Source organism: Procambarus clarkii, chromosome 46 (genome assembly GCF_040958095.1).
Source record: "Procambarus clarkii isolate CNS0578487 chromosome 46, FALCON_Pclarkii_2.0, whole genome shotgun sequence".
NCBI lineage: Eukaryota > Metazoa > Arthropoda > Malacostraca > Decapoda > Cambaridae > Procambarus > Procambarus clarkii.
The window spans coordinates 5,015,773-5,041,738 of NC_091195.1; the positions used below are offsets into that span (position 1 = coordinate 5,015,773).

A 25,966-nucleotide genomic window follows, 5' to 3' on the forward strand; every position below is an offset into this window, starting at 1 on the left:
GCTGGTTATAAAGCCATTCATAACTGCAGGCCTAATAAAAAAGGAGGTGGCACAGCAATATATTACAAAGATACCTTCATCTGCAATAGTGTCATCAGTGATTGAGATGACTATTGTGAATATACCTTTGCCAAGTTCTCCAGTAAATCCCTTAAATCCTCTCTGACTATCGGTGCCATCTATAGATTTCCTAATACCAACATTGCTTCATTCTCAGACAACGTAAGGAATCTTATCATAAATAACAATCTCAACAAAAATTACATCATTCTGGGAGGTGATTTCAACATTGACCTGGGTCTTCAAAACAACCCTCAAGTTGACTATTCACGTAACAGCATGCACTCCTGTATGCTAATCCCCACAATCACCAAGCCCACCCGAGTCACTCAAACATCTACCACTACTCTGGATCACTTATGGACTAATATAACAGCTCCCCTTACATCTGGGGTAATCTATGACAGAACAACTGACCACTATCCTACCTTCCTCATAGCAAACATGGACACAACACCACCAGAAAGCAAGAAACTCTCATTCAGGCTACACAGTGAATCAGCTTTAGGCAATCTTTCTAATGCACTTCACAATATTAACTGGGAATCTGAATTCAATAATACACAGGATATAAACTCATTAACTAACCTCTTTCTCTCCAAAACTCTAAGCCTCTACAACACTCACTGTCCCCTCCTTACCAAACAAGTAACTGATAAAAGAAAAAATAACCCGTGGCTCACAAGTGGCATAATTAAATCAATCAACAATAAACATGAATATGAAAAGAAATTTAGGTTTGGGCTAGTTACAAAGGAAGTAGTTAAGAGGTACTCATCAGTGCTTACCAGTATCATAAGAAAAGCTAAACTTTCATATTATGAGACTAGATTCAAAGAAGCAAAAGGCAACATGAAAAGCACATGGAATACCATCTCTAATATCCTAGGAATTAAACAACACTCCCACAACCAGATAACACTCTCTAAGGATGGCCTTACACCGTCATCTGATTTAGAAATGGCGAATGAATTTAATAGCTTCTTTTCATCGGTTGGTGCTAACCTTGCCAGTAAAATCCCACAGACTCAGACACATATCAACACATATCTCTCAGGCAGCTATCCAAACTCTCTTCTCCTCTCACCAGTCAGCCCGTCAGATGTTGTGTCCATCATACACTCACTAAAAACCAAAGCTGGAAATAAGTCAGGTTGTATCTGCGCAAAGTGTAGTGGTGCAACGCCAGTGTTCACCCTACCTGCCCTCCCACACCTCGCCAGGTTCACCCTACCTGCCCTCCCACACCTGGCCAGTGTTCACCCTACCTGCCCTCCCACACCTCGCCAGGTTCACCCTACCTGCCCTCCCACACCTGGCCAGTGTTCACCCTACCTGCCCTCCCACACCTGGCCAGTGTTCACCCTACCTGCCCTCCCACACCTGGCCAGTGTTCACCCTACCTGCCCTCCCACACCTGGCCAGTGTTCACCCTACCTGCCCTCCCACACCTGGCCAGTGTTCACACTACCTGCCCTCCCACACCTGGCCAGTGTTCACCCTACCTGCCCTCCCACACCTGGCCAGTGTTCACCCTACCTGCCCTCCCACACCTGGCCAGTGTTCACCCTACCTGCCCTCCCACACCTGGCCAGTGTTCACCCTACCTGCCCTCCCACACCTGGCCAGTGTTCACCCTACCTGCCCTCCCACACCTGGCCAGTGTTCACCCTACCTGCCCTCCCACACCTGGCCAGTGTTCACACTACCTGCCCTCCTACACCTGGCCAGTGTTCACCCTACCTGCCCTACTACACCTCGCCAGGTTCACCCTACCTGCCCTCCCACACCTGGCCAGTGTTCACCCTACCTGCCCTCCCACACCTGGCCAGTGTTCACCCTACCTGCCCTCCCACACCTGGCCAGTGTTCACCCTACCTGCCCTCCTACACCTGGCCAGTGTTCACCCTACCTGCCCTCCCACACCTGGCCAGTGTTCACCCTACCTGCCCTCCCACACCTGGCCAGTGTTCACCCTACCTGCCCTCCCACACCTGGCCAGTGTTCACCCTACCTGCCCTCCTACACCTGGCCAGTGTTCACCCTACCTGCCCTCCCACACCTGGCCAGTGTTCACCCTACCTGCCCTCCCACACCTGGCCAGTGTTCACCCTACCTGCCCTCCCACACCTGGCCAGTGTTCACCCTACTTGCCCTCCCACACCTGGCCAGTGTTCACCCTACCTGCCCTCCCACACCTGGCCAGTGTTCACCCTACCTGCCCTCCCACACCTGGCCAGTGTTCACCCTACCTGCCCTCCCACACCTGGCCAGTGTTCACCCTACCTGCCCTCCCACACCTGGCCAGTGTTCACACTACCTGCCCTCCCATACCTGGCCAGGTTCACCCTACCTGCCCTCCCACACCTGGCCAGTGTTCACCCTACCTGCCCTCCCACACCTGGCCAGTGTTCACCTTACCTGCCCTCCCACACCTGGCCAGGTTCACCCTACCTGCCCTCCTCCGGCTCGTCAGCGTTAACCCTACCTGCCCTCCTCCGGCTCGTCAGCGTTAACCCTTACCTTTTCCCGGTTAACCCGGTTTCTTACCTCTTTCCATTTTCTCCCCCATCATCCCACCCCCATTGGTCCCCCACTTGGTTCCTACCCTCATTCCCCTCGTCACCTCTTCTGTCAAAAAATTACTTTCCACTGAAAACTCTAGGTGGAGCACACCAAATATTTCGCAATTGACCCAATAGAAATCGTACGTGGTTTCTTGGAGTATTTAACTTAGGCCAACCCCCGACCTGCCTATGTCCGTCCCGTACCTCAGACCATTTCCCCTGCAAGGTTGGGTGCGGCTGGCGCCAAGCATCTGGCCGCCAACATTGGATACACAGACAAACAGACAGTCTCTCTTAAATATGTTGTTGGGATAGTTTTAATCGGGTTCGTGACCTGTGATTGTGGTTTCTGGCTCTAGAGTTTCTTCAAAATCAAATCTAAATGAAGGTTGGATATGAAAATATTTATTAGTTTTATTCAGAATTATTTTTTGTGAAATAATTCCCATTCCAAAACTATTGGTTTATGGTAAATTGTGGGTATAAGTTTGTGATCTTGGAAGGTGTCAGCAGTGTCCAGGAGTGAAATTGTTGGTTATACTTAATTCTGAATTCCAGGAAAGATTGTCTGAACCGTTATGTGCTGCACTTCTGTTAGATATTCTGTATATTCGACTAAGAAAATATATAATAAAGTATCAACACCATACTGTTGGCTTCATGGTATTGTCAAAGACACAGATGTCAATTTTGTACATAATTGGCTAATACGGCTCCAGAAGTGAACAATCTCTGCACAATACAGTTTACATATGAGAAAATAAGCCGTGTTCACGCACCATAACCCAAAAGTCAACACGACATTGATTACTTGACTTATATTAAAATATAGACAAGTTTTATGTTATAAAACAAAACGGGAAAGATGAGGAATAACCCAAAAATAAATTTATTATTAGTTTTCAGTCACAAAATTTATTTATTTCACTATTTAACAAATACAACTTGTGTTGATAAAGTAAATTTTGTATTTCCAGGTGACGAAAACCCGACGAAGTTTTAAAGACAGATGGAAATCGTAGAAAGTCTATAATAATAGAAAAACTAAGACATAAATAACTTCGTATTATTTATTAATAATCAAGGACCTGATAACAAAATTAAATAAAATAACCAATAAAACTGGGAAGCAATAATGCTCACATCCAACAAGGATAAAGTCACGACTAAGTTATTGTCTGGCCTGGAATGTGATTAAATGTGTATTGTAATATAAACAAGTGGAGAAGAATTTTTGGGAAATGATTAAGGTGTGGAGATTTTAAATAAATATCTCGCTCATATATGAATAGTGTAACAAAGCCTGACACAATTCTTGTCAATAAATTATGTTGTCAACTGTGAACCCACATGGTTAATGTTTTAGTAAAAGAAACTTACCGTTGGCTTCTGACTGCTGGTGTTAAACTTGACCAACGTAGTGTGAAGAGTGAACCATAAAGCCCAATATGTCCTCCACAATGCCAGTAGATTTTAACAGACTGCGGTATGAACTAGCTGTGACTAAGGCAGGACGAGACGCGCTAGCAAGTGTGTTTATGTGGTCGTACCGGGGCACCTTCCCAGTAGTGACTTACCTCACTCAGGACTTGGGGTACACCAATGCTCAGTACAGGCGTGTCTTCGATGATCACCAGAGGGATAAACTCGAAGCTTCCTCTGACGCGGCAACTTTTGACATCACCCTGTTGTATAAACTCCTGCAACGTGTGTGTGGTCTGGCTGAGATGAATGACCCCGCGTGGACCACTCCAGGGCCTCAGGGACCATCACTTGAACACCTCATTTACAGCCTGAAGCAACACCGAAACACGTTGGCCCATGATAATGTGATAATAACGGAGCAAGACCTGAAGAATAAGCTGACGGATCTCACAGACTTAATGACGAAGATGTTGGTTGAGGCCGGCAACAAGTGGAGGATAGACCGCCAGGATGTGGACCTGGCGAGCAGAGATGCCACAGAGTATATTGATGGACTGCGGGCAAAGATCAGAGAGCCGCTGGATTCCTCAGAGGTGGATTATTTAGCTCAGCTCCACCAGGATATTAAGGTGTTCAAAAGCCACATCACAGAAGAGGTTAAGCAGAAGAGCAAGCAGGAGCTAACTGACGGGTATAAACTGCTGTACCAGATTGTTCCCGCACCGTGGCTCCTCCTCAACATTAAATACAACCCAAGTCTTGCTTTTACACGACTGCGACTCCTTGAAGATCCCGTCATAGGGGCAAGACCCTCCCACGCTGCCAAGGGTCAGGATATAAACTATGAAGACATCTTGAGTATGAGACGAGAGGACGGAAGAGTCCCTCAGTGTGCCCTCCTGACGGGGGAAGGTGGTATGGGCAAGACAACTTTACTCAAGCTCATCCTCGAGAAGTGGGTAGAGGACCCTGCTGCCATACGTCACCTGGGCACTGTGGACCTCGTTTTCTATGTACAGTGCAGGGACTCACATCTTAATACCTTCGATGGTCTCCTCCGCCAGTTGCTGCCTCAATCACTTAGTGATTCTGACGCTGACTTCCAGCTGTTTAAGGAGATAATCTTGAGCTTAAATATATTAGTCCTGATTGACGGCTACGACGAGGTCAACGGCCATTCAGGAAGGCTGGTGAAGGAGCTGTTGCACCTGCCTGGCAAGGATGTGAGGTTGGTGATAACCACACGGCCGGGGTGGGACCATCAACTGTCACAGCTCGTCCCACACACCAGACCTCGCTGCAACATCCTCGTCTTGGGCATCACTCCAGAACGTCGCGTGGAGTTCGCCGAGAGAACCATCAAGGTGCTGGTGGAGGAAGAGAGCCAACGGAGTGTCATCACAGGGAGGTTTACCCAGCAGCTGGAGCAGATGAGTCAGTTCCTGGGTGAGTACCTCAACACTCCACTCACCTTGACCTTGTTGGCGCTGCTCTGTGTCGAGGCTACAGAAGAATTTAACAACCTCACCACAAACACTCAAGTCTACGAGAAGATTCATGACTTCATAACCAACAAACTGGTGTCCAGACTCACAGACAAACACGTGACCGAACCCAAAGGAAAATGTGACAAAAATGTGAAAAAGTTTTTGAGGTTCTTAGAAAAGATTAGTTTAAGAGGGATCCAGAGGCAGGAGTACGACCTTTGGCCGGAGACAGAAGCGGAGATTAGGGAGAAGTGTGACACTCTGGGACTGCCGCAGGAGGAGGTCTTGTCCAACTATTTCACAAGAACCAGCTACCGTCGGGGCCTCAATGTGGTGTGGGTGTTTGGCTATTTTCACGCCAGGTACCAGGAGTATTGTGCCAGCAGGGGGCTGGTCGATCTCTTGTTGAGGGCTGAGCAAGACCGAGGTGATCCAGCATCACACCGTGTGTCAGGGGAAAGGTCTTTAATCATTGACCTCTTGGTGGATGTTGTACGTAAGGAAAAACGCTCCTTGGGAGATCACCTGAGAGAGTCAAAGTTTGATATTGACGACGTGCAACATGAGCTTTGGGCGCACCTCAGATGGCAGAACATTTTACTCAGCACTACCGGGGTGCTGTGTGCCCGGGGAGTAGAGCACAAGTTCATTACTCACATAATTGACCTGTGCGAGATGGTTACATATAAGACTGACGAGCTGTTGAAGCATGTAGCAGAGTCCCGCGGGAGTGAGCACGTCATCCAAGCCGTGTGTGAGAAGCTGCGTACAGAACAAGAGTGGGAAATATGGAGTGTTGACTCGTGGGTTGTCCTGCCGCTTGTTCTTAAGAGGGTGACACATAAGAAAATTTACCTAGTCATGCAAGATCTATCCCAACTAGAGCAGTGTCTGTCTACACTGTCAGTGCTGGCAAAAATGAAGGTAACCATATCCTTAATTCTTAAATATTTTAAATATGGATTATTCAGCAAAGATTTTGAGATAACAAAACAATGTTTGGAGAGGCTGACAGCCCCCGGCAATAAGTGTACCTTAGAGGGGTTTGATGGTGTCTTGCCTGAGGCAGCCATACCCCTCCTGCCTCACACCCTCGGGAGCCTCACCCTGTACCTCACACTACAGCAACTGCCCGTCCTCATCCGTCACCTGCCTCGCCTTCCTCACCTGCAGTATCTTGGTAAATATTCATATTTTCCACCATAATTTTTAGGGTTATTTATTAATACCAAAATTACGCAAAAGGCTTCATTCGTCATGTTTAATATAGTAATTCAGATTTACATTGTTTACATATATGTTTACAACCTTATGAACGAAAGATTCCTTATATTGTTTACAAACATAATCACCTTAAGGGAGACAAAACCTTATATTGTTTACAAATATAGTCACCCTAAGGGAGACAAACACCTGATATTGTTTACAAATATAGTTACCTTAGGGCGAGAAGCTCCCAACATTGTTTACAAATATAGTCACCTTAAGGGAGACAAACACGTTATATTATTTACAAATATATTCATCTTATGGACGACAAACACCTAATATTGTTTACAAATATAGTAACCTTAAGAGCGACAAACACCTTATATTGTTTACAAATATAGTTACCTTAAGAGCGACAAACACCTTATATTGTTTACAAATATAGTCACCTTAAGGGTGACAAACACCTTATATTGTTTACAAATATAGTCACCTTAAGGGTGACAAACACCTTATATTGTTTACAAATATAGTCACCTTAAGGGTGACAAACCTTCTACTTTGATTACAAATATAGACTTATTAAGGGCGACTACTCCATGAATAATAAATTTTCGAAACATTCCGCTGCTGTATATATTCTTGTGCATAAATAATTTCATGAAGTATTTAGCGACGCCAAACTTTTGGTTCAGATGACTTACCACTTTGACTTTGACTCGTGGTACAGATCTCCTTTCACTGTGACCTAATTCCTGTTCAGGATGACCTTTCACTGTGACCTAATTCCTGTTCAGGATGACCTTTCACTGTGACCTAATTCCTGTTCAAGATGATCTTTCACTGTGACCTAATTCCTGTTCAGGATGACCTTTCACTGTGACCTAATTCCTGTTCAGGATGACCTTTCACTGTGACCTAATTCCTGTTCAGGATGACCTTTCACTGTGACCTAATTCCTGTTCAAGATGACCTTTCACTGTGGCCTAATTCCTGTTCAGGATGACCTTTTACTGTGGCCTAATTCCTGTTCAAGATGACCTTTCACTGTGACCTAATTCCTGTTCAGGATGACCTTTTACTGTGACCTAATTCCTGTTCAAGATGACCTTTCACACAGACCTAATTCCTGTTCAAGATGACCTTTCTCTGTGACCTAATTCCTGTTCAAGATGACCTTTCACTGTGACCTAATTCCTGTTCAGGATGACCTTTTACTGTGACCTAATTCTTGTTCAGGATGACCTTTCACTGTGACTTAATTCCTGTTCAAGATGACCTTTTACTGTGACCTAATTCCTGTTCAAGATGACCTTTCACTGTGACCTAATTCCTGTTCAGGATGACCTTTTACTGTGACCTAATTCCTGTTCAAGATGACCTTTCACACTGACCTAATTCCTGTTCAAGATGACCTTTCTCTGTGACCTAATTCCTGTTCAATATGACCATTCACTGTGACCTAATTCCTGTTCAGGATGACCTTTCACTGTGACCTAATTCCTGTCCAAGATGACCTTTTACTGTGACCTAATTCTTGTTCAAGATGACCTTTTTCTGTGACCTAATTCCTGTTCAGGATGACCTTTCTCTTTGACCTAATTCCTGTTTAAGATGACCTTTCACACTGACCTATTCCTGCTCAAGATGACCTTTCACACTGACCTAATTCCTGTTTAAGATGACCTTTCAGTGTGACCTAACTCCTGTCCAAGATGACCTTTCACTGTGACCTTGATCCCTTGGTTAATTAGACCCTTGGTTAATTAACTTTGATCCATAATTCAGGTGACCCATCTATCCCTGTGACCTTGATACTTGGTCCAGATGACCTTTCACTGTGACCTTGACTTAGTTTATATGACCTTCTAATGCGACCTTGACCATTGATAAAGATGACCATGACTGTGACCTTGACCATTGACACAGATGACCTTGACTGTGACCTTGACCATGACACAGATGACCTTGACCATTGACACAGATGACCTTGACCATTGATGCAGATGACCTTGACCATTGATACAGATGACCTTGACCATTGATACAGATAACCTTGACTGTGACCTTGACCATTGATACAGATGACCTTGACTGTGACCTTGACCATTGATACAGATGACCTTGACCGTGTCTTTTAAAAGCTATTAATACATAGTTTTGATGCTATTAATACTGTCCAAAATACGGACTTGTCATCAGGTAATAAACCCAGCAGTAAGGTGAGTGGATAGCTCAGTATGTCTTCTTGTTATATCTTAGAACATACCAGTAACGACCGTGACTGTATCTCAGTGTATGTCCTCAGGCATTGACCTGGACGCCAGGAGCTACGTGGACCCGGACACCCTGGACGCCACGGGCTACGTGGACTCGGACACCCTGGACGCCACGGGCTACGTGGACCCGGACACCCTGGACGCCACGGGCTACGTGGACCCGGACACCCTGGACGCCACGGGCTACGTGGACCCGGACACACTGGGCAGTCTGCCGTACCAGGGAAGGTGGCTCCGCCTGACCATCTGGCGGCGCCTCACTGATGACGACCCCGCCATAGACTGGTGCTGCCGCCTGGCGGCTCAGCTGTGTCCTCCCTCTAGAGGAGGGTATAGTTTCCTGGACTTCCGTGACACGCGTCTCACCAGTACGTATTGACTACATTTTAACACGTGAATATCTGTAACTCAGTTGTTTAATTCACAGTGCTTCCAGTGGTTTCAAAAATATTTTTACATTAAAAGTCATGAATTAGAGAACTTATAAGGCTTCTTGAGTAACTTTGAGCACCGTTTAGCGACCAAGAATATTCATTAAGCAAGCTTCACTGCTTATAAGATAACACTGATCAATATTTAGCCCAACATTGTCTTGCTTAATACAAGCTAGATTTACTTGATATAAGTTTTCTTTGGCATGAGTGTGTGACATAGACAGGTGTGGGTGGGGAGAGTAGCCAGGTGTGGGCTTTAGTGTTCCCTCTCATGTGCAGGTGTGGGTGGGGAGAGTAGTCAGGTGTGGGCTTTAGTGTTCCCTCTCATGTGCAGGTGTGGGTCGGGAAAGTAGCCAGGTGTGGGCTTCCGTGTTCCCTCTCATCTACAGGTGTGGGTCGGGAGCGTAGCCAGGTGTGGGCTTTAGTGTTCCCTCTCATGTGCAGGTGTGGGGAGGGAGAGTAGCCAGGTGTGGGCTTTAGTGTTCCCTCTCATGTGCAGGTGTGGGGAGGGAGAGTAGCCAGGTGTGGGCTTCTGTGTTTCCTCTCATCTACAGGTGTGGGTGGGGAGAGTAGCCAGGTGTGACAACGTTTGTTTTCATGTATTAGCTACGTTATTGTGTGGTTGTAAATAAGTTGCCACAACTTACTGCACAACTTTGGCTAAACAATTTTGAGACCGTGTCGCAACCTTAAATGTTGCATAAAACTCGTTTTCCAGATTGATGGAATATATATAAAAAATGTAGAAATATTTAAAAAATATATTTTTACCTATACTAGAAATAAAACTGAAGCATAATAAAAGGTAGGTTAAAAATATTTTATTCATTACTTTCACTTAATGGAGAATCCATGGTAGTGGTGGTGGAATTGTTGCTGGGTTGTGGTTGGTGGCTGTGGTGGTAGGTTGTGGTTGGTGGCAGTGGTGGTAGGTTGTGGTTGGTGGCAGTGGTGGTAGGTTGTGGTTGGTGGCAGTGGTGGTAGGTTGTGGTTGGTGGCAGTGGTGGGTGATGTTTATTGTTTGTGGTAGTGGTTGGTTCTAGTGGTGGTTAATAGTTGTGGTTGGTTTTGATGGTTGCGGTGGTTGATGGTAGTGTTTGTTGATGGTTGTGGTGGTTAATTGTTGTGGTGGTTGATGGTTGTGGTGGTTGATTGTTGTGATGGATGATGGTTTTGGTGGTTGATTATTGTGGTGGTTGATTGTTGTGGTGGGTGATGGTTGTGGTGGTTGATTGTTGTGGTGGTTAATGGTTGTGGTGGTTGATTGTTGTGGTGGTTAATGGTTGTGGTGGTTGATTGTTGTGGTGGTTAATTATTGTGGGGGTTGATTGTTGTTGTGGTTAATGGTTGTGGGGGTTAATTATTGTGGTGGTTGATGGGTGTGGTGGTTGATTGTTGTGGTGGTTGATTGTTGTGGTGGTTGATGGGTGTGGTTGGGGGGTTAATTGCAGTGGTGGTTGTTGTGGTTCGTGATGGTAGTGGTTGATTGTTGTACTTTATGTAGTGGCGATTGTTGGTTATAGTTCGCGTGGGTGATGGTTTATTGTGTTGTTTGGTGGTAGTGGTGGTTGATTGTTGGTGGTAGTGGTGGTTGATTGTTGAGGTTGTTGGTGGTGGTTTATGGTTGTTGGTGGTTGATAGTTGTGGTTAATGGTAGTGGTTGTTGATAGTAGTGGTTGAGGGCAGTGGTAGATGGTGGTTGTGGTCGTTTGTGGTTGACTGTACTGGTAGTTGTTGAGGTTCGTGATATTGGTGGTTGATTGTTGTATTTTGTGGTAGTGGTGGTTGATTATATTTGGCAGTAGTGGTGGTTGATTGTTGTTGGTGGTAGGGGTGGTTGATTGTTGTGGTTGGTGTTGGTTTATGGTTGTTGTTGATACTAGTGGTGATTGATTGTTGTGATTGTTGATGATTGAGGTGGTTGATGATTGTTTAGGTTGATGGTTATTGATGGTTATGGTTATTGGTAGTACTTGAAATTGAAATTGAAATAAGTTTATTGAGGTAAAATACTCACAAAGGGATGAGGTAGCTCAAGCTATTCTCACCCCGTTCAGTACAACGTGTTCATACATATATAGACACACATCACAAACAATAAACATATTACCGAACATTCTGAGAGATAAACATATACATTTCCTCCTTTACACAAGTAGTATGGTATCAGACGTACACACAAATACTTTTATGACTTAGGTATACTGTATAGACAATTTGCAAGAGACATGCAGATAATTCAACAAAAGATTACAGTCTTGGTGCAAAATTCTTATATCTCTCCAGAATATCATCAACCTTTCCGTTGTGACACATCCAGGCTATTTGTTCAGGAACAGTCCTTATCTCAGTGTTTCTATATACATTAATCAACGGACAATCAAGAACATAATGGGCAAGGGTGTGAGACCTTAACATACCACATAGCTTACACTTCGTGTCATTATCATGAACACCTATCCCATATTCCCAGTAATATTTGTACCCAAGCCTGAGCCGCATGTGCACAGTCACTCCAAGCACTTCTCCTTTTGCCATAAGTGAAATGGGTGTTTTGACTCACATACATGTAGTGTTGCATGGTTTGGCTTCCCTCATACATTATACCTCTCCTCGCCACTTCTGCCTGTGCCTGAATATTTCTGATTTTGCTTTTTATTTGTCTCATTGTGAATTCGCATTCGATGTCAACTTGTGGTTTTAATGTGGCACGTTTGGCCAAGTCATCTGCCACCTCGTTGAGCACTATTCCAACATGAGATGGAATCCACATGAATTTTACATTGCGACCTTTCAGCTGTATCTCAGTTATCCTTTTCTTGCAATCCTCAACTATGGACATGAAGACTGGATTTCGACTGTTTAAGGACTCAAGTGCTCCTCGGCTATCGACAAATACAAAAACATCTTTGTCGTCATCACGTACTTCCTCCAAACACGCCAGAATGGCCTGCAGTTGAGCACTGATAGTAATGGTGGTTGGTTGTTGTAGTTAGAGGAGGAGGTCGATGAAGAAGGAGGAGGAGTAAGGAGGAGAAAGAGGAGGTAGGAGGAGGTCGAGGAGGAAGGAGAAGGTCCAGGAGGAGGAGTAAGGAGGAGAAAGAGGAGGTAGGAGGAGGTCGAGGAGGAAGGAGAAGGTCCAGGAGGAAGGAGAAGGTCGAGGAGGAAGGAGAAGGTCAAGGAAGAAAGAGGAGAAGGTCGAGGAGGAAGAATGAGAAGGTCGAGGAGGAGAAGGTGTTGGTGGTGGCTGTTGGTTGTTGTTGGTGGATATTGATGGTTGAAGAACATAGAAGGATTAGGAAAAATAAGGAAGGCAGGAACGAGAAGGAAGTTTAAGGGAGGAGTAGGAAGATTACGGAAGGTGGAAGAAAAATATGGAAGGAGGAAAACAAGGAAGGAGGAAGAATAAGGATGGAGGGAGAATTAAGAAGAAGGAAGGAGGAGGAGGAATAAGAAAGGAGCAGTGGTGGAGAGTGGTGTGTGGCAGTGGTGGAGAGTGGTGTGTGACAGTGGTGGAGAGTGGTGTGTGACAGTTAGGAGAGTGGTGTGTGACAGTGGTGGAGAGTGGTGTGTGACAGTGGTGGAGAGTGGTGTGTGACAGTGGTGGAGAGTGGTGTGTGACAGTGGTGGAGAGTGGTGTGTGACAGTGGTGGAGAGTGGTGTGTGACAGTGGTGGAGAGTGGTGTGTGACAGTGGTGGAGAGTGGTGTGTGACAGTTAGGAGAGTGGTGTGTGACAGTGGTGGAGAGTGGTGTGTGACAGTTAGGAGAGTGGTGTGTGACAGTGGTGGAGAGTGGTGTGTGACAGTGGTGGAGAGTGGTGTGTGACAGTGGTGGAGAGTGGTGTGTGACAGTGGTGGAGAGTGGTGTGTGACAGTGGTGGAGAGTGGTGTGTGACAGTAAGGAGAGTGGTGTGTGACAGTGGTGGAGAGTGGTGAGTGGCTGTGGTGGAGAGTGGTGTGTGACAGTTAGGAGAGTGGTGTGTGACAGTGGTGGAGAGTGGTGTGTGACAGTGGTGGAGAGTGGTGTGTGACAGTTAGGAGAGTGGTGTGTGACAGTGGTGGAGAGTGGTGTGTGACAGTAAGGAGAGTGGTGTGTGACAGTGGTGGAGAGTGGTGTGTGACAGTGGTGGAGAGTGGTGTGTGACAGTTAGGAGAGTGGTGTGTTACAGTGGTGGAGAGTGGTGTGTGACAGTGGTGGAGAGTGGTGTGTGACAGTGGTGGAGAGTGGTGTGTGACAGTAAGGAGAGTGGTGTGTGACAGTGGTGGAGAGTGGTGTGTGACAGTGGTGGAGAGTGGTGTGTGACAGTGGTGGAGAGTGGTGTGTGACAGTGGTGGAGAGTGGTGTGTGGCAGTGGTGGAGAGTGGTGTGTGACAGCTAGGAGAGTGGTGTGTGACAGTTAGGAGAGTGGTGTGTGACAGTTAGGAGAGTGGTGTGTGACAGTGGTGGTGAGTGGTGTGTGACAGTGGTGGAGAGTGGTGTGTGACAGTGGTGGAGAGTGGTGTGTGACAGTGGTGGAGAGTGGTGAGTGGCAGTGATGGAGAGTGGTGTGGGACAGTGGTGGAGAGTGGTGTGTGACAGTTGTGGAGAGTGGTGTGTGACAGTGGTGGAGAGTGGTGTGTGGCAGTGATGGAGAGTGGTGTGTGACAGTGATGGAGAGTGGTGTGTGACAGTGGTGGAGAGTGGTGTGTGACAGTGGTGGAGAGTGGTGTGTGACAGTGGTGGAGAGTGGTGTGTGACAGTGGTGGAGAGTGGTGTGTGACAGTGGTGGAGAGTGGTGTGTGACAGTGGTGGAGAGTGGTGTGTGGCAGTGATGGAGAGTGGTGTGTGACAGTTCGGAGAGTGGTGTGTGGCAGTGATGGAGAGTGGTGTGTGACAGTTAGGAGAGTGGTGTGTGACAGTGGTGGAGAGTGGTGTGTGACAGTGGTGGAGAGTGGTGTGTGACAGTGGTGGAGAGTGGTGTGTGACAGTAGTGGAGAGTGGTGTGTGACAGTGGTGGAGAGTGGTGAGTGGCTGTGGTGGAGAGTGGTGTGTGGCAGTGGTGGAGAGTGGTGTGTGGCAGTGATGGAGAGTGGTGTGTGACAGTGGTGGAGAGTGGTGTGTGGCAGTGATGGAGAGTGGTGTGTGGCAGTGGTGGAGAGTGGTGTGTGACAGTGGTGGAGAGTGGTGTGTGACAGTGATGGAGAGTGGTGTGTGACAGTGGTGGAGAGTGGTGTGTGGCAGTGATGGAGAGTGGTGTGTGACAGTGGTGGAGAGTGGTGTGTGACAGTGATGGAGAGTAGTGAAGGGAAGTGGTGGAGCGTGATGACACTACCCTCCTCCTCCTCTGCACCACTACCCTCCTCTTCCTCATCTTCTGCACTACTACCCTCCTCCTCTTCCTCCTCTGCACCAAACCCTCCTCCTCTGCATCATTACCCTCCTCTTCCTCTGCACCACTATCCTCCTCCTCCTCTGCAGCACTACCCTCCTCTTCAGCAACACTACCCTCCTCCTCCTCTGCACTGTGGTAACCGACCTGTGAGATTTATATTTATTTAATTTATATGAATATATATAGAATTTATATTTACGTTAATTTATATACTTCGATAGCAATTTGTATAATGATAAGTGGACTGTATTTCTGCAATAATCTCAATCTCACAAATCGATCCTCTACACATTAGGGGGGGTTTATTAGTATATATATATGCAGCCAATCAAACTACAGAAATAACTACATACATTAAAGAGGTTCCTTATCTTATAGTACAGCAGGTTAGTCCACCAGGTATAACTAGGGTGTAGACACCAAATTATCCTCTTTGAGGTAGCTTCCATCACCCAGTAACTGGTGCACAAAACCTTGCATCCTCGTCTTGACCTGTCAAAAGTGCGCTAGCTGTGAAGCCAGAATCCTATATATGACAAGTTATATCAGAGAAAACACTATACATGGAACAATAAAGACCTGGCTTAATTACCTTTAGTTTGAGGCTTCCACGTGCTCTAACCGGTTCACCCTATATAATGACATTAATGGCCACAAATGAAGATACATGGGTTTCGGAAAGAACACTTAACTTGAATTTGTAGACAGCGTGTTGATAATGGTACACTTCTGGTTTCCATAACACTACGTCCAAGTAAAATTAACAGGAGCCGTATTTGCTCCTGTGAGCCTCTGGTCTAGTATAAACAATGGCTGTTTAACACTCCATACTATTGACGTTACTGGCCGACATTGTCCAGATATGATAGGAGCCGAATTTGCTCCACACGTCTCGGAGGTGACACAACAATGGCTGCCCTCCTTCCTCACTCTGACGTCTAGCTTACATTGTCCAGATTTCACAAAGTGATAGAAGGGTCACATTTACTCTACTTTAATATTGATAATTAAGTTAATTTATATAAGATGTTTTTATGATGGTAAAGTCCAAAGACTAATGTATTTAAGAATAATTCCCACCATAATAGGTGGTGAATTATAATAGTATGTGGTGATGATATCCCGTTTTCTTTAGACGGTAATTCCACTACAAGTTACGTTTTCTATGGGTAACTTGTTTATACAATACAGCTATTATCTGTATGATTATTAAATGGTGTCGGATTTTCCGACATGCACCACTACGCTCCTCCTCCTCTGCACCACTACCCTCCTTCTCCTCCTCTGCACCACTACCCTCCCACTCCTCCTCTGCACCACTACCCTTTTCCTCTTCACCACTACCCTCCTCCTCCTCCTCTGTACCACTACCCTCATCCTCCTCTGCACCACTACCCTTTTCCTCCTCTGCACCACTACCCTCCTCCTCCTCCTCCTCCTCCTCCTCCTCCTCTGCAACACTACCCTCCTCCTCTGCACCACTACCCTCCTCCTCCTCTGCACCACTACCCTCCTCCTCCTCTGCATCACTACCCTCCTCCTCTGCACCACTACCCTCCTCCTCCTCTGCACCACTACCCTCCTCCTCCTCCTCTGCAACACTACCCTCCTTCTCTGCACCACTACCCTTCTCCTCCTCTGCACCACTACCCTCCAACTCCTCTGCACCACTACCCTCCTCCTCCTCTGCATCACTACCCTCCTCCTCTGCACCACTACCCTCCTCCTCCTCTGCACCACTACGCTCCTCCTCCTTTTCTGCAACACTACCCTCCTCCTCTGCACCACTACCCTCCTCCTCATCTGCACCACTATTCTCTTCCTCCTCTACACCACTACCCTCCTCCTCCTCTGCACCACTACCCTCCTCCTCCTCTGCACCACTACCCTCCTCCTCCTCCTCTGCAACACTACCCTCCTTCTCTGCACCACTACCCTTCTCCTCCTCTGCACCACTACCCTCCAACTCCTCTGCACCACTACCCTCCTCCTCCTCTGCATCACTACCCTCCTCCTCTGCACCACTACCCTCCTCCTCCTCTGCACCCCTACCCTCCTTCTCTGCACCACTACCCTCCTCCTCTGCACCACTACCCTCTTCCTCTGCATCACTACCCTCCTCCTCCTCTGCACCACTACCCTCCTCCTCTGCATCACTACCCTCCTCCTCATCTGCACCACTACCCTCCTCCTTTGCACCACTACCCTCCTCCTCCTCTGCATCACTACCATCCTCCTCCTCTGCACCACTACCCTCTTCCTCTGCACAACTACCCTCCTCCTCCTTCTCTGCACTACTACCCTCCTCCTCCTCCTCTGCACCACTACCCTCTTCCTCCTCCTTTGCACCACTACCCTCCTCCTCCTCCTCTGCACCCCTACCCCTCCTCCTCTGCACCACTTCCCTCCTCCTCCTTCTCTGCACTACTACCCACCTCCTCCTCCTCTGCACCACTACCCTCCTCCTCCTCCTCTGCACCACTACCCTCCTCCTCCTCCTCCTCTGCATCACTACCCTCCTCCTCTGCACCACTACCCTCCTCCTCCTTCTCTGCACTACTACCCTCCTCCTCCTCTGCACCACTATCCTCCTCCTCTGCACCACTACCCTCCTCCTCCTCTGCACCACTACCCTCCTCCTCCTCCTCTGCACCACTACCCTCCTCCTCTGCACCACTACGCTCCTCCTCCTCTGCACCACTACCCTCCTCCTCTGCACCACTACCCTCCTCCTCCTTCTCTGCACTACTACCCTCCTCCTCCTCTGCACCACTACCCTCCTCCTCTGCACCACTACCCTCTTCCTCCTCTGCACCACTACCCTCCTCTGTACCACTACCCTCCTCTGTACCACAACCCTCTTCCTTTGCACCACTACCCTCCCGCCTCTGCACCACTACCCTCCTCCTCCTCTGCTCCACTACCCTCCTACTCCTCTGCACCACTACCCTCCTCCTCCTCTGCACCACTACCCTCCTCCTCCTCTGCACCACTACCCCTCCTCCTCCTCCTCTGCACCACTACCCTCCTCCTTCTCTGCACCACTACCCTCCTCCTCTGCACCACTACCCTCCTCCTCCTCTGCATCAGTACCCTCCTCCTTTGCACCACTACCCTCCTCCTTCCCTGCACCACTACCCTCCTCTTCTGCACCACTAGCCTCCTCCTCCTCTGCTCCACTACCCTCCTCCTCCTCTGCACCACTACCCTCCTCCTCCTCTGCACCACTACCCTCCTCTTCTGCACATCTACCTTCCTCCTCCTCCTCTGCAGCACTACCCTACTCCTCCTCCTCCTCTGCACCACTACCCTCCTCCTCCTCTGCACCACTACCCTCCTCCTCCTCTGCACCACTACCCTCCTCCTCCTCCTCTGCACCACTACCCTCCTCCTCCTCTGCACCACTACCCTCCTCCTCCTCTGCATCACTACCCTCCTCCTCCTCTGCACCACTACCCTCCTCCTCCTCCTCTTTAAGAGATGGGTTTGAGGAGTTGCCAGGTGTGGGCTTCAGTGTTCCCTCTCATCTACAGGTGTGGGTGTGGAGAGTTGCCAGGTGTGAGCTGCAATGTTCCCTCTCATCTACAGGTGTGGGTGTGGAGAGTAGCCAGGTGTGAGCTGCAATGTTCCCTCTCATCTACAGGTGTGGGTGGGGAGAGTTGCCAGGTGTGAGCTGCAATGTTCCCTCTCATCTACAGGTGTGGGTGTGGAGAGTTGCCAGGTGTGGGCTTCAATGTTCCCTCTCATCTACAGGTGTGGGTGGGGAGAGTTGCCAGGTGTGAGCTGCAATGTTCCCTCCCATCTACAGGTGTGGGTGTGGAGAGTAGCCAGGTGTGAGCTGCAATGTTCCCTCTCATCTACAGGTGTGGGTGTGGAGAGTTGCCAGGTGTGGGCTTCAATGTTCCCTCTCATCTACAGGTGTGGGTGGGGAGAGTTGCCAGGTGTGAGCTGCAATGTTCCCTCTCATCTACAGGTGTGGGTGGGGAGAGTTGCCAGGTGTGAGCTGCAATGTTCCCTCTCATCTACAGGTGTGGGTGTGGAGAGTTGCCAGGTGTGAGCTGCAATGTTCCCTCTCATCTGCAGGTGTGGGTGGGGAGAGTTGCCAGGTGTGAGCTGCAATGTTCCCTCTCATCTACAGGTGTGGGTGGGGAGAGTTGCCAGGTGTGAGCTGCAATGTTCCCTCTCATCTACAGGTGTGGGTGGGGAGAGTTGCCAGGTGTGAGCTGCAATGTTCCCTCTCATCTACAGGTGTGGGTGTGGAGAGTTGCCAGGTGTGAGCTGCAATGTTCCCTCTCATCTGCAGGTGTGGGTGGGGAGAGTTGCCAGGTGTGAGCTGCAATGTTCCCTCTCATCTACAGGTGTGGGTGGGGAGAGTTGCCAGGTGTGAGCTGCAATGTTCCCTCTCATCTACAGGTGTGGGTGTGGTGAGTTGCCAGGTGTGAGCTGCAATGTTCCCTCTCATCTGCAGGTGTGGGTGGGGAGAGTTGCCAGGTGTGAGCTGCAATGTTCCCTCTCATTTACAGGTGTGGGTGGGGAGAGTTGCCAGGTGTGAGCTGCAATGTTCCCTCTCATCTACAGGTGTGGGTGTGGAGAGTTGCCAGGTGTGGGCTGCAATGTTCCCTCTCATCTACAGGTGTGGGTGGGGAGAGTTGCCAGGTGTGAGCTGCAATGTTCCCTCTCATCTACAGGTGTGGGTGTGGAGAGTTGCCAGGTGTGAGCTGCAATGTTCCCTCTCATCTGCAGGTGTGGGTGGGGAGAGTTGCCAGGTGTGAGCTGCAATGTTCCCTCTCATCTACAGGTTTGGGTGTGGAGAGTTGCCAGGTGTGAGCTGCAATGTTCCCTCTCATCTACAGGTGTGGGTGTGGAGAGTTGCCAGGTGTGAGCTGCAATGTTCCCTCTCATCTGCAGGTGTGGGTGGGGAGAGTTGCCAGGTGTGAGCTGCAATGTTCCCTCTCATCTACAGGTGTGGGTGTGGAGAGTTGCCAGGTGTGAGCTGCAATGTTCCCTCTCATCTACAGGTGTGGGTGGGGAGAGACTCCTGCGAGGACTTCACCGGAGGGGCGTCACTGGTCATAACCTTGAGATTGAGATCCAGTACAGTGAGGAGAGTGAGGTGAACAAGAGGTACCTCCGAGAGCTCGGTGCGTCGCTTAACAATTTTAATAATGTTGAAATAATGTAGATTGTTGAGACCTGCCTCACGAGACCAATAATGTACAAGGACACATCTACGAGGAGCTGGTTGTTGAGACCAGCCTCACGAGACCAATAATGTACAAGGACACATCTACGAGGAGCTAGTTGTTGAGACCAGCCTCACGAGACCAATAATGTACAAGGACACATCTACGAGGAGCTGGTTGTTGAGACCTGCCTCACGAGACCAATAATGTACAAGGACACATCTACGAGGAGCTGGTTGTTGAGACCTGCCTCACGAGACCAATAATGTACAAGGACACATCTACGAGGAGCTGGTTGTTGAGACCAGCCTCACGAGACCAATAATGTACAAGGACACATCTACGAGGAGTTGGTTGTTGAGACCTGCCTCACGAGACCAATAATGTACAAGGACACATCTACGAGGAGCTGGTTGTTGAGACCAGCCTCACGAGACCAATAATGTACAAGGACACATCTACGAGGAGCTGGTTGTTGAGACCTGCCTCACGAGACCAATAATGTACAAGGACACATCTACGAGGAGCTGGTTGTTGAGACCTGCCTCACGAGACCAATAATGTACAAGGACACATCTACGAGGAGCTGGTTGTTGAGACCTGCCTCACGAGACCAATAATGTACAAGGACACATCTACGAGGAGCTGGTTGTTGAGACCTGCCTCACGAGACCAATAATGTACAAGGACACATCTACGAGGAGCTGGTTGTTGAGACCAGCCTCACGAGACCAATAATGTACAAGGACACATCTACGAGGAGTTGGTTGTTGAGACCTGCCTCACGAGACCAATAATGTACAAGGACACATCTACGAGGAGCTGGTTGTTGAGACCAGCCTCACGAGACCAATAATGTACAAGGACACATCTACGAGGAGCTGGTTGTTGAGACCTGCCTCACGAGACCAATAATGTACAAGGACACATCTACGAGGAGCTGGTTGTTGAGACCTGCCTCACGAGACCAATGTAGATGTACATTATATGACAATGATTATGATGTACATCTCTCAATGAGATGATTACATCTCATCAAGTATTAGATGTACATGTGTAGATGTACAGTAATCTACAAATGTACATGTGTAGATGTACAGTAATCTACAGATGTACATGTGTAGATGTACAGTAATCTACAGATGTACATGTGTAGATGTACAGTAATCTACTGATGTACATGTGTAGATGTACAGTAATCTACAGATGTACATGTGTAGATGTACAGTAATCTACAGATGCACATGTGTAGATGTACAGTAATCTAAAGATGCACATGTGTAGATGTACAGTAATCTACTGATGTAGAGGCACAGTAATCTACAAATGCACATGTGTAGATGTACAGTAATCTACAGATGTACAAGTGTTGATGTACAATAATCAACTGATGTACACGTGTAGATGTACAGTAATCTACAGATGTACATGTGTAGATATACAGTAACCTACAGATGTACATGTGTAGATGTACAGTAATCTACAGATGTACATGTGTAGATGTACAGTAATCTACAGATGTACATGTGTAGATGTACAGTAATCTACAGATGTGCATGTGTAGATATACAGTAATTTACAAATGTACATGTGTAGATGTACAGTAATCTACAGATGTACATGTGTAGATGTAGAGTAATCTACAGATGTACATGTGTAGATGTACAGTAATCTACAGATGTACATGTGTAGATGTACAGTAATCTACAGATGTACATGTGTAGATGTACAGTAATCTACAGATGTACATAACATTGAGACCAATGTCCTCCTACATACGAGGACCTCGCTAGAACTCTTACCACTGACGAGTTTATCAAAGTTTTATCACAAGTTGGGTTTAGTAAGACATACAACAAGACCATGTGTATGTTTGTGGTTTGTATAAGTTTTTGTGTGTTGGTTGTATGATAAATATATCCAAAGGTTACTTGATCAACCGGGCTGTGACTTTAGGCTGTGAGCAGACGTGTCTAACATCCTGGATGACCAGAGCAGCAGCCATAGCGGCTTGGTCGGTGACCAGACCAGGAGACATGGTCGGTGACCAGACCAGCAGCCAGGAGACATGGTCGGTGACCAGACCAGCAGCCAGGAGACATGGTCGGAGACCAGGGGTGATGGTCCCCAGAACGACCAACTGGTAGACTACAAGTGGGTGGTATGAATGTGTATGATGGTGGATTAAAGGATCTCTTGTGTCGGCGATGAGTCACAATAACGGGGCTAAAGTATGTTGACCAGACCATTCTCAAGTCGATTGTGACAATCGACTTGAGAATGGTCCAGAACGGACCGAAACGTCGTCGTCCCTTCACCGTCTAGTGTGTGGTCTGGTCTACAAATTTCTTGTGTCCATTGTAAGAATGAGTTTTTATGCTGTAGTATTAATGAACTTTGGTACGCAAGTGGTATGGATGGGTTTTGTTATATTAATGATATAAATAATTTGTTTATACTGGATATATGAACAGATATGGTATGCTGATGGCATGAATATGTTTTAGTATGCTGGAGGTATGAATGAGTTTTAGTATGCTGGAGATACCTTCCTTGAGGTTGTTTCGGGGCTTAGCGTCCCCGCGGCCCGGCCTCTTCATTGCTGGACTGGTCAACCAGGCTACTGGACGCCGCTGCTCGCAGCCTGACATATGACTCACAGCCTCGTTGATCAGGATCCTCTGGATACCTGATCCTCCAGGTATCTCGAGTGTTCATGAGTGTTCTGTCATGAACACTGTGAGAGGTTGGCCAGTTATGCCCCTTATGTGTACTGAAATAGTATAAATATAGTGGAAGGGATAGATAAGCAGCCTTCCAGTCTGTAGTGGAAGGTATAAATAAGCATTTGTTTGCTGATTTTATGAATAAGTTTTGGTATGAACTTGATATATTAGCATTTTCTTCACTTTATTATCAATATAACTTTATTTACTATTGTTTATTGGATCACTATTATTAGTCTTGGCTCTTTATTTGTTAAGGGATCTTAGTTATTGTAACATTTTATTAAGGATTTTAGGCATTGAGAATTTTTGTCTGACTTTTAGGCTGCCTTAACCTTATTATCCTCAAGATTAAGCAGGAGCATATATACATCTTTGATATTTTAAGTTGCTTAATGTACAACTAAATACAGTAAGTTGCCTATTGCAATTTACCATAATGCATTAAGCAGCTTACTGTATATATGTTTTTTAGTATTATTAGTATTCTTTTGTAAATTTGCTCTAATACAGTAGCTAGCTTTTGGGCACTTACTTTATTACAGTAATTAACGTACTGTACAAGATATTTCATACAGTATGCATCTTACTGTTCAAGTAGTTTAATACAGCAAGTGTCCTTCTGCACACTTAAATGTATAATTACTTTAGTAAAGAAACTGCAATATGTACACCTCCTTTGATACAGTAAGTAGTACTGTACTATATTTTTTATAGTACAGTACAGCAAGTATTAAAGTAAATACATGCATTATCTGAAATAAAGTAACATATAAGTTTAAACAATTTAAACACTTTTATTTTCACTCATTCTCTGAGGCCTATTGTTTGGAGGTATTAACTTGCTAGTGGTATATGATATGACTTTTTCAACAGAAACAGTAAGACAAATCCGAGTGGTAAACGTTGCCAATGGTCCTCAGGACTCTGACCTGAGACCTGTCTTGTTTACCGTATATATAAACCATGTTGATACAACACTCAAGGGCAACATTACCATAGTTGTCAATGGTCCTCAGGACTCTGGCCTGAGACCTGTCTTGTTTACCGTATATATAAACCATGCTGATACAACACTCAAGTGCAACATTACCATAGTTGTCAATGGTCCTCAGGACTCTGGCCTGAGACCTGTCTTGTTTACCGTATATATAAACCATGTTGATACAACACTCAAGTGCAACATTACCATAGTTGTCAATGGTCCTCAGGACTCTGGCCTGAGACCTGTCTTGTTTACCGTATATATAAACCATGTTGATACAACACTCAAGTGCAACATTACCATAGTTGTCAATGGTCCTCAGGACTCTGGCCTGAGACCTGTCTTGTTTACCGTATATATAAACCATGTTGATACAACACTCAAGTGCAACATTACCATAGTTGTCAATGGTCCTCACGACTCTGGCCTGGGACCTGTCTTGTTTACCGTATATATAAACCATGTTGATACAACACTCAAGTGCAACATTACCTAGTTTCCGATGATACAAAAATGTTGATAGAAATAAATTAAGAAAAACTTAAAATCTTTGCAAGATAACTTAGGCTTTTAAAATTTAACAAAAGATTTGCATATGATGATCAATACTGTCTATGCAAAGTTTAATATTACTTTGATTTTTCTTTAAGTGACTGGAGAGGAAAGTCTAATTTTGCTTCCTGGGGGTGGAGGTCTGGTTGAGGACCGGGCCGCGGGGACACTAAAAGCCCCGAAATCATCTCAAGATAACATCATTGCAACTTTCAACAGCAAATCTTCAGTGTAATATCTATCAAAACCGTTTCAGTTACTGTTTTTTTCCGTCTGTCATGTCAGTGTTAGTTAAGGAAGAGGAGAGAGAATCCTTCTGTATAAATAGAAGAAGTTTGCCTGGTTGGAATTGTCACATTAAAGCATTCCAAATTTCATATATCATTGGGATACTCTGTGGCAAGATGCTGGGTGTCCCAGAGATGGCTGGGATACTCTGTGGCAAGATGCTGGGTGTCCCAGAGATGGCTGAGATACTCTGTGGCAAGATGCTGGGTGTCCCAGAGATGGCTGGGATACTCTGTGGCAAGATGCTGGGTGCCCCAGAGATGGCTGGGATTCTCTGTGGCAAGATGCTGGGTGTCCCAGAGATGGCTGAGATACTCTGTGGCAAGATGCTGGGTGTCCCAGAGATGGCTGGGATACTCTGTGGCAAGATGCTGGGGGTGCCCCAGAGATGGCTGGGATACTCTGGGACAAGATGCTGGGTGCCCCAGAGATGGCTGGTATACTCTGTGGCAAGATGCTGGGTGCCCCATAGATGGCTGGGATACTCTGTGGCAAGATGCTGGGTGCCCCAGAGATGGCTGGGATACTCTGTGGCAAGATGGTGGGTGTCCCAGAGATGGCTGGGATACTCTGTGGCAAGATGGTGGGTGCCCCAGAGATGGCTGGGATACTCTGGGACAAGATGCTGGGTGCCCCAGAGATGGCTGGGATACTCTGTGGCAAGATGCTGGGTGCCCCATAGATGGCTGGGATACTCTGTGGCAAGATGCTGGGTGTCCCAGAGATGGCTGGAATACTCTGTGGCAAGGTGCTGGGTGTCCCAGAGATGGCTGGGATACCCTGTGGCAAGATGCTGGGTGCCCCAGAGATGGCTGGGATACTCTGTGACAAGATGCTGGGTGTCCCAGAGATGGCTGGGATACCCTGTGGCAAGATGGTGGGTGCCCCAGAGATGGCTGGGATACTCTGGGACAAGATGCTGGGTGCCCCAGAGATGGCTGGGATACTCTGTGGCAAGATGCTGGGTGTCCCAGAGATGGCTGGGATACTCTGTGGCAAGATGCTGGGTGTCCCAGAGATGGCTGCCTGTCCCAGACCAGACCAAGAACTAGTGCTCTGACCATCATACTATTAACAGGATTAAAGACAAAACAAATATTATATAATCAAAGGATTTGTGATTGCCTTCAAAGACAAAAAGTTTTATGAATTTTAGGATGAAATTATAAAATTATGAGAGTAAGGAACGTCATGGAAGATTCCTCTGGGCCTGTATTACATGTAATACTTTCAGAGATAAGTATTCAACACTATACAGCAGTGCTGTATACAGGACACGAGACTGAACCTGATCTTAGTACAGTTCTCTGTGACATCTGTTTATATTTGGCCACTGATGTTTTAAAATTTAAATAAATTGATTTCTAAATTTATTTCTTGATTTGAAATTAAAATAAAT

The 25,966-nt window shown here is 46.9% G+C and overlaps 1 protein-coding gene across 6 annotated transcripts in view; it reads left to right on the top strand.

Moving 5' to 3' along the window:
* The window catches only part of LOC138350623 (uncharacterized), a 39,850-nt gene extending 16,322 nt beyond the window's left edge, over window positions 1-23,528 (top strand). For 5 of the 6 annotated variants that reach the window (XM_069301661.1, XM_069301662.1, XM_069301664.1 and 2 more), the window contains exons 2-4: window positions 3,605-6,719; window positions 9,057-9,395; window positions 19,852-23,528. In XM_069301661.1, the coding sequence (XP_069157762.1) occupies window positions 4,076-6,719; window positions 9,057-9,395; window positions 19,852-20,015 (3,147 nt within the window). In that variant the 5' untranslated portion in view covers window positions 3,605-4,075 and the 3' untranslated portion in view covers window positions 20,016-23,528. Of the gene's footprint in view, window positions 1-3,604; window positions 6,720-9,056; window positions 9,396-19,796 lie in introns of all 6 variants that reach the window. The other variant, XM_069301666.1, reaches the window with a different exon arrangement.
* The last annotated feature ends 2,438 nt before the right edge of the window (window positions 23,529-25,966 follow it).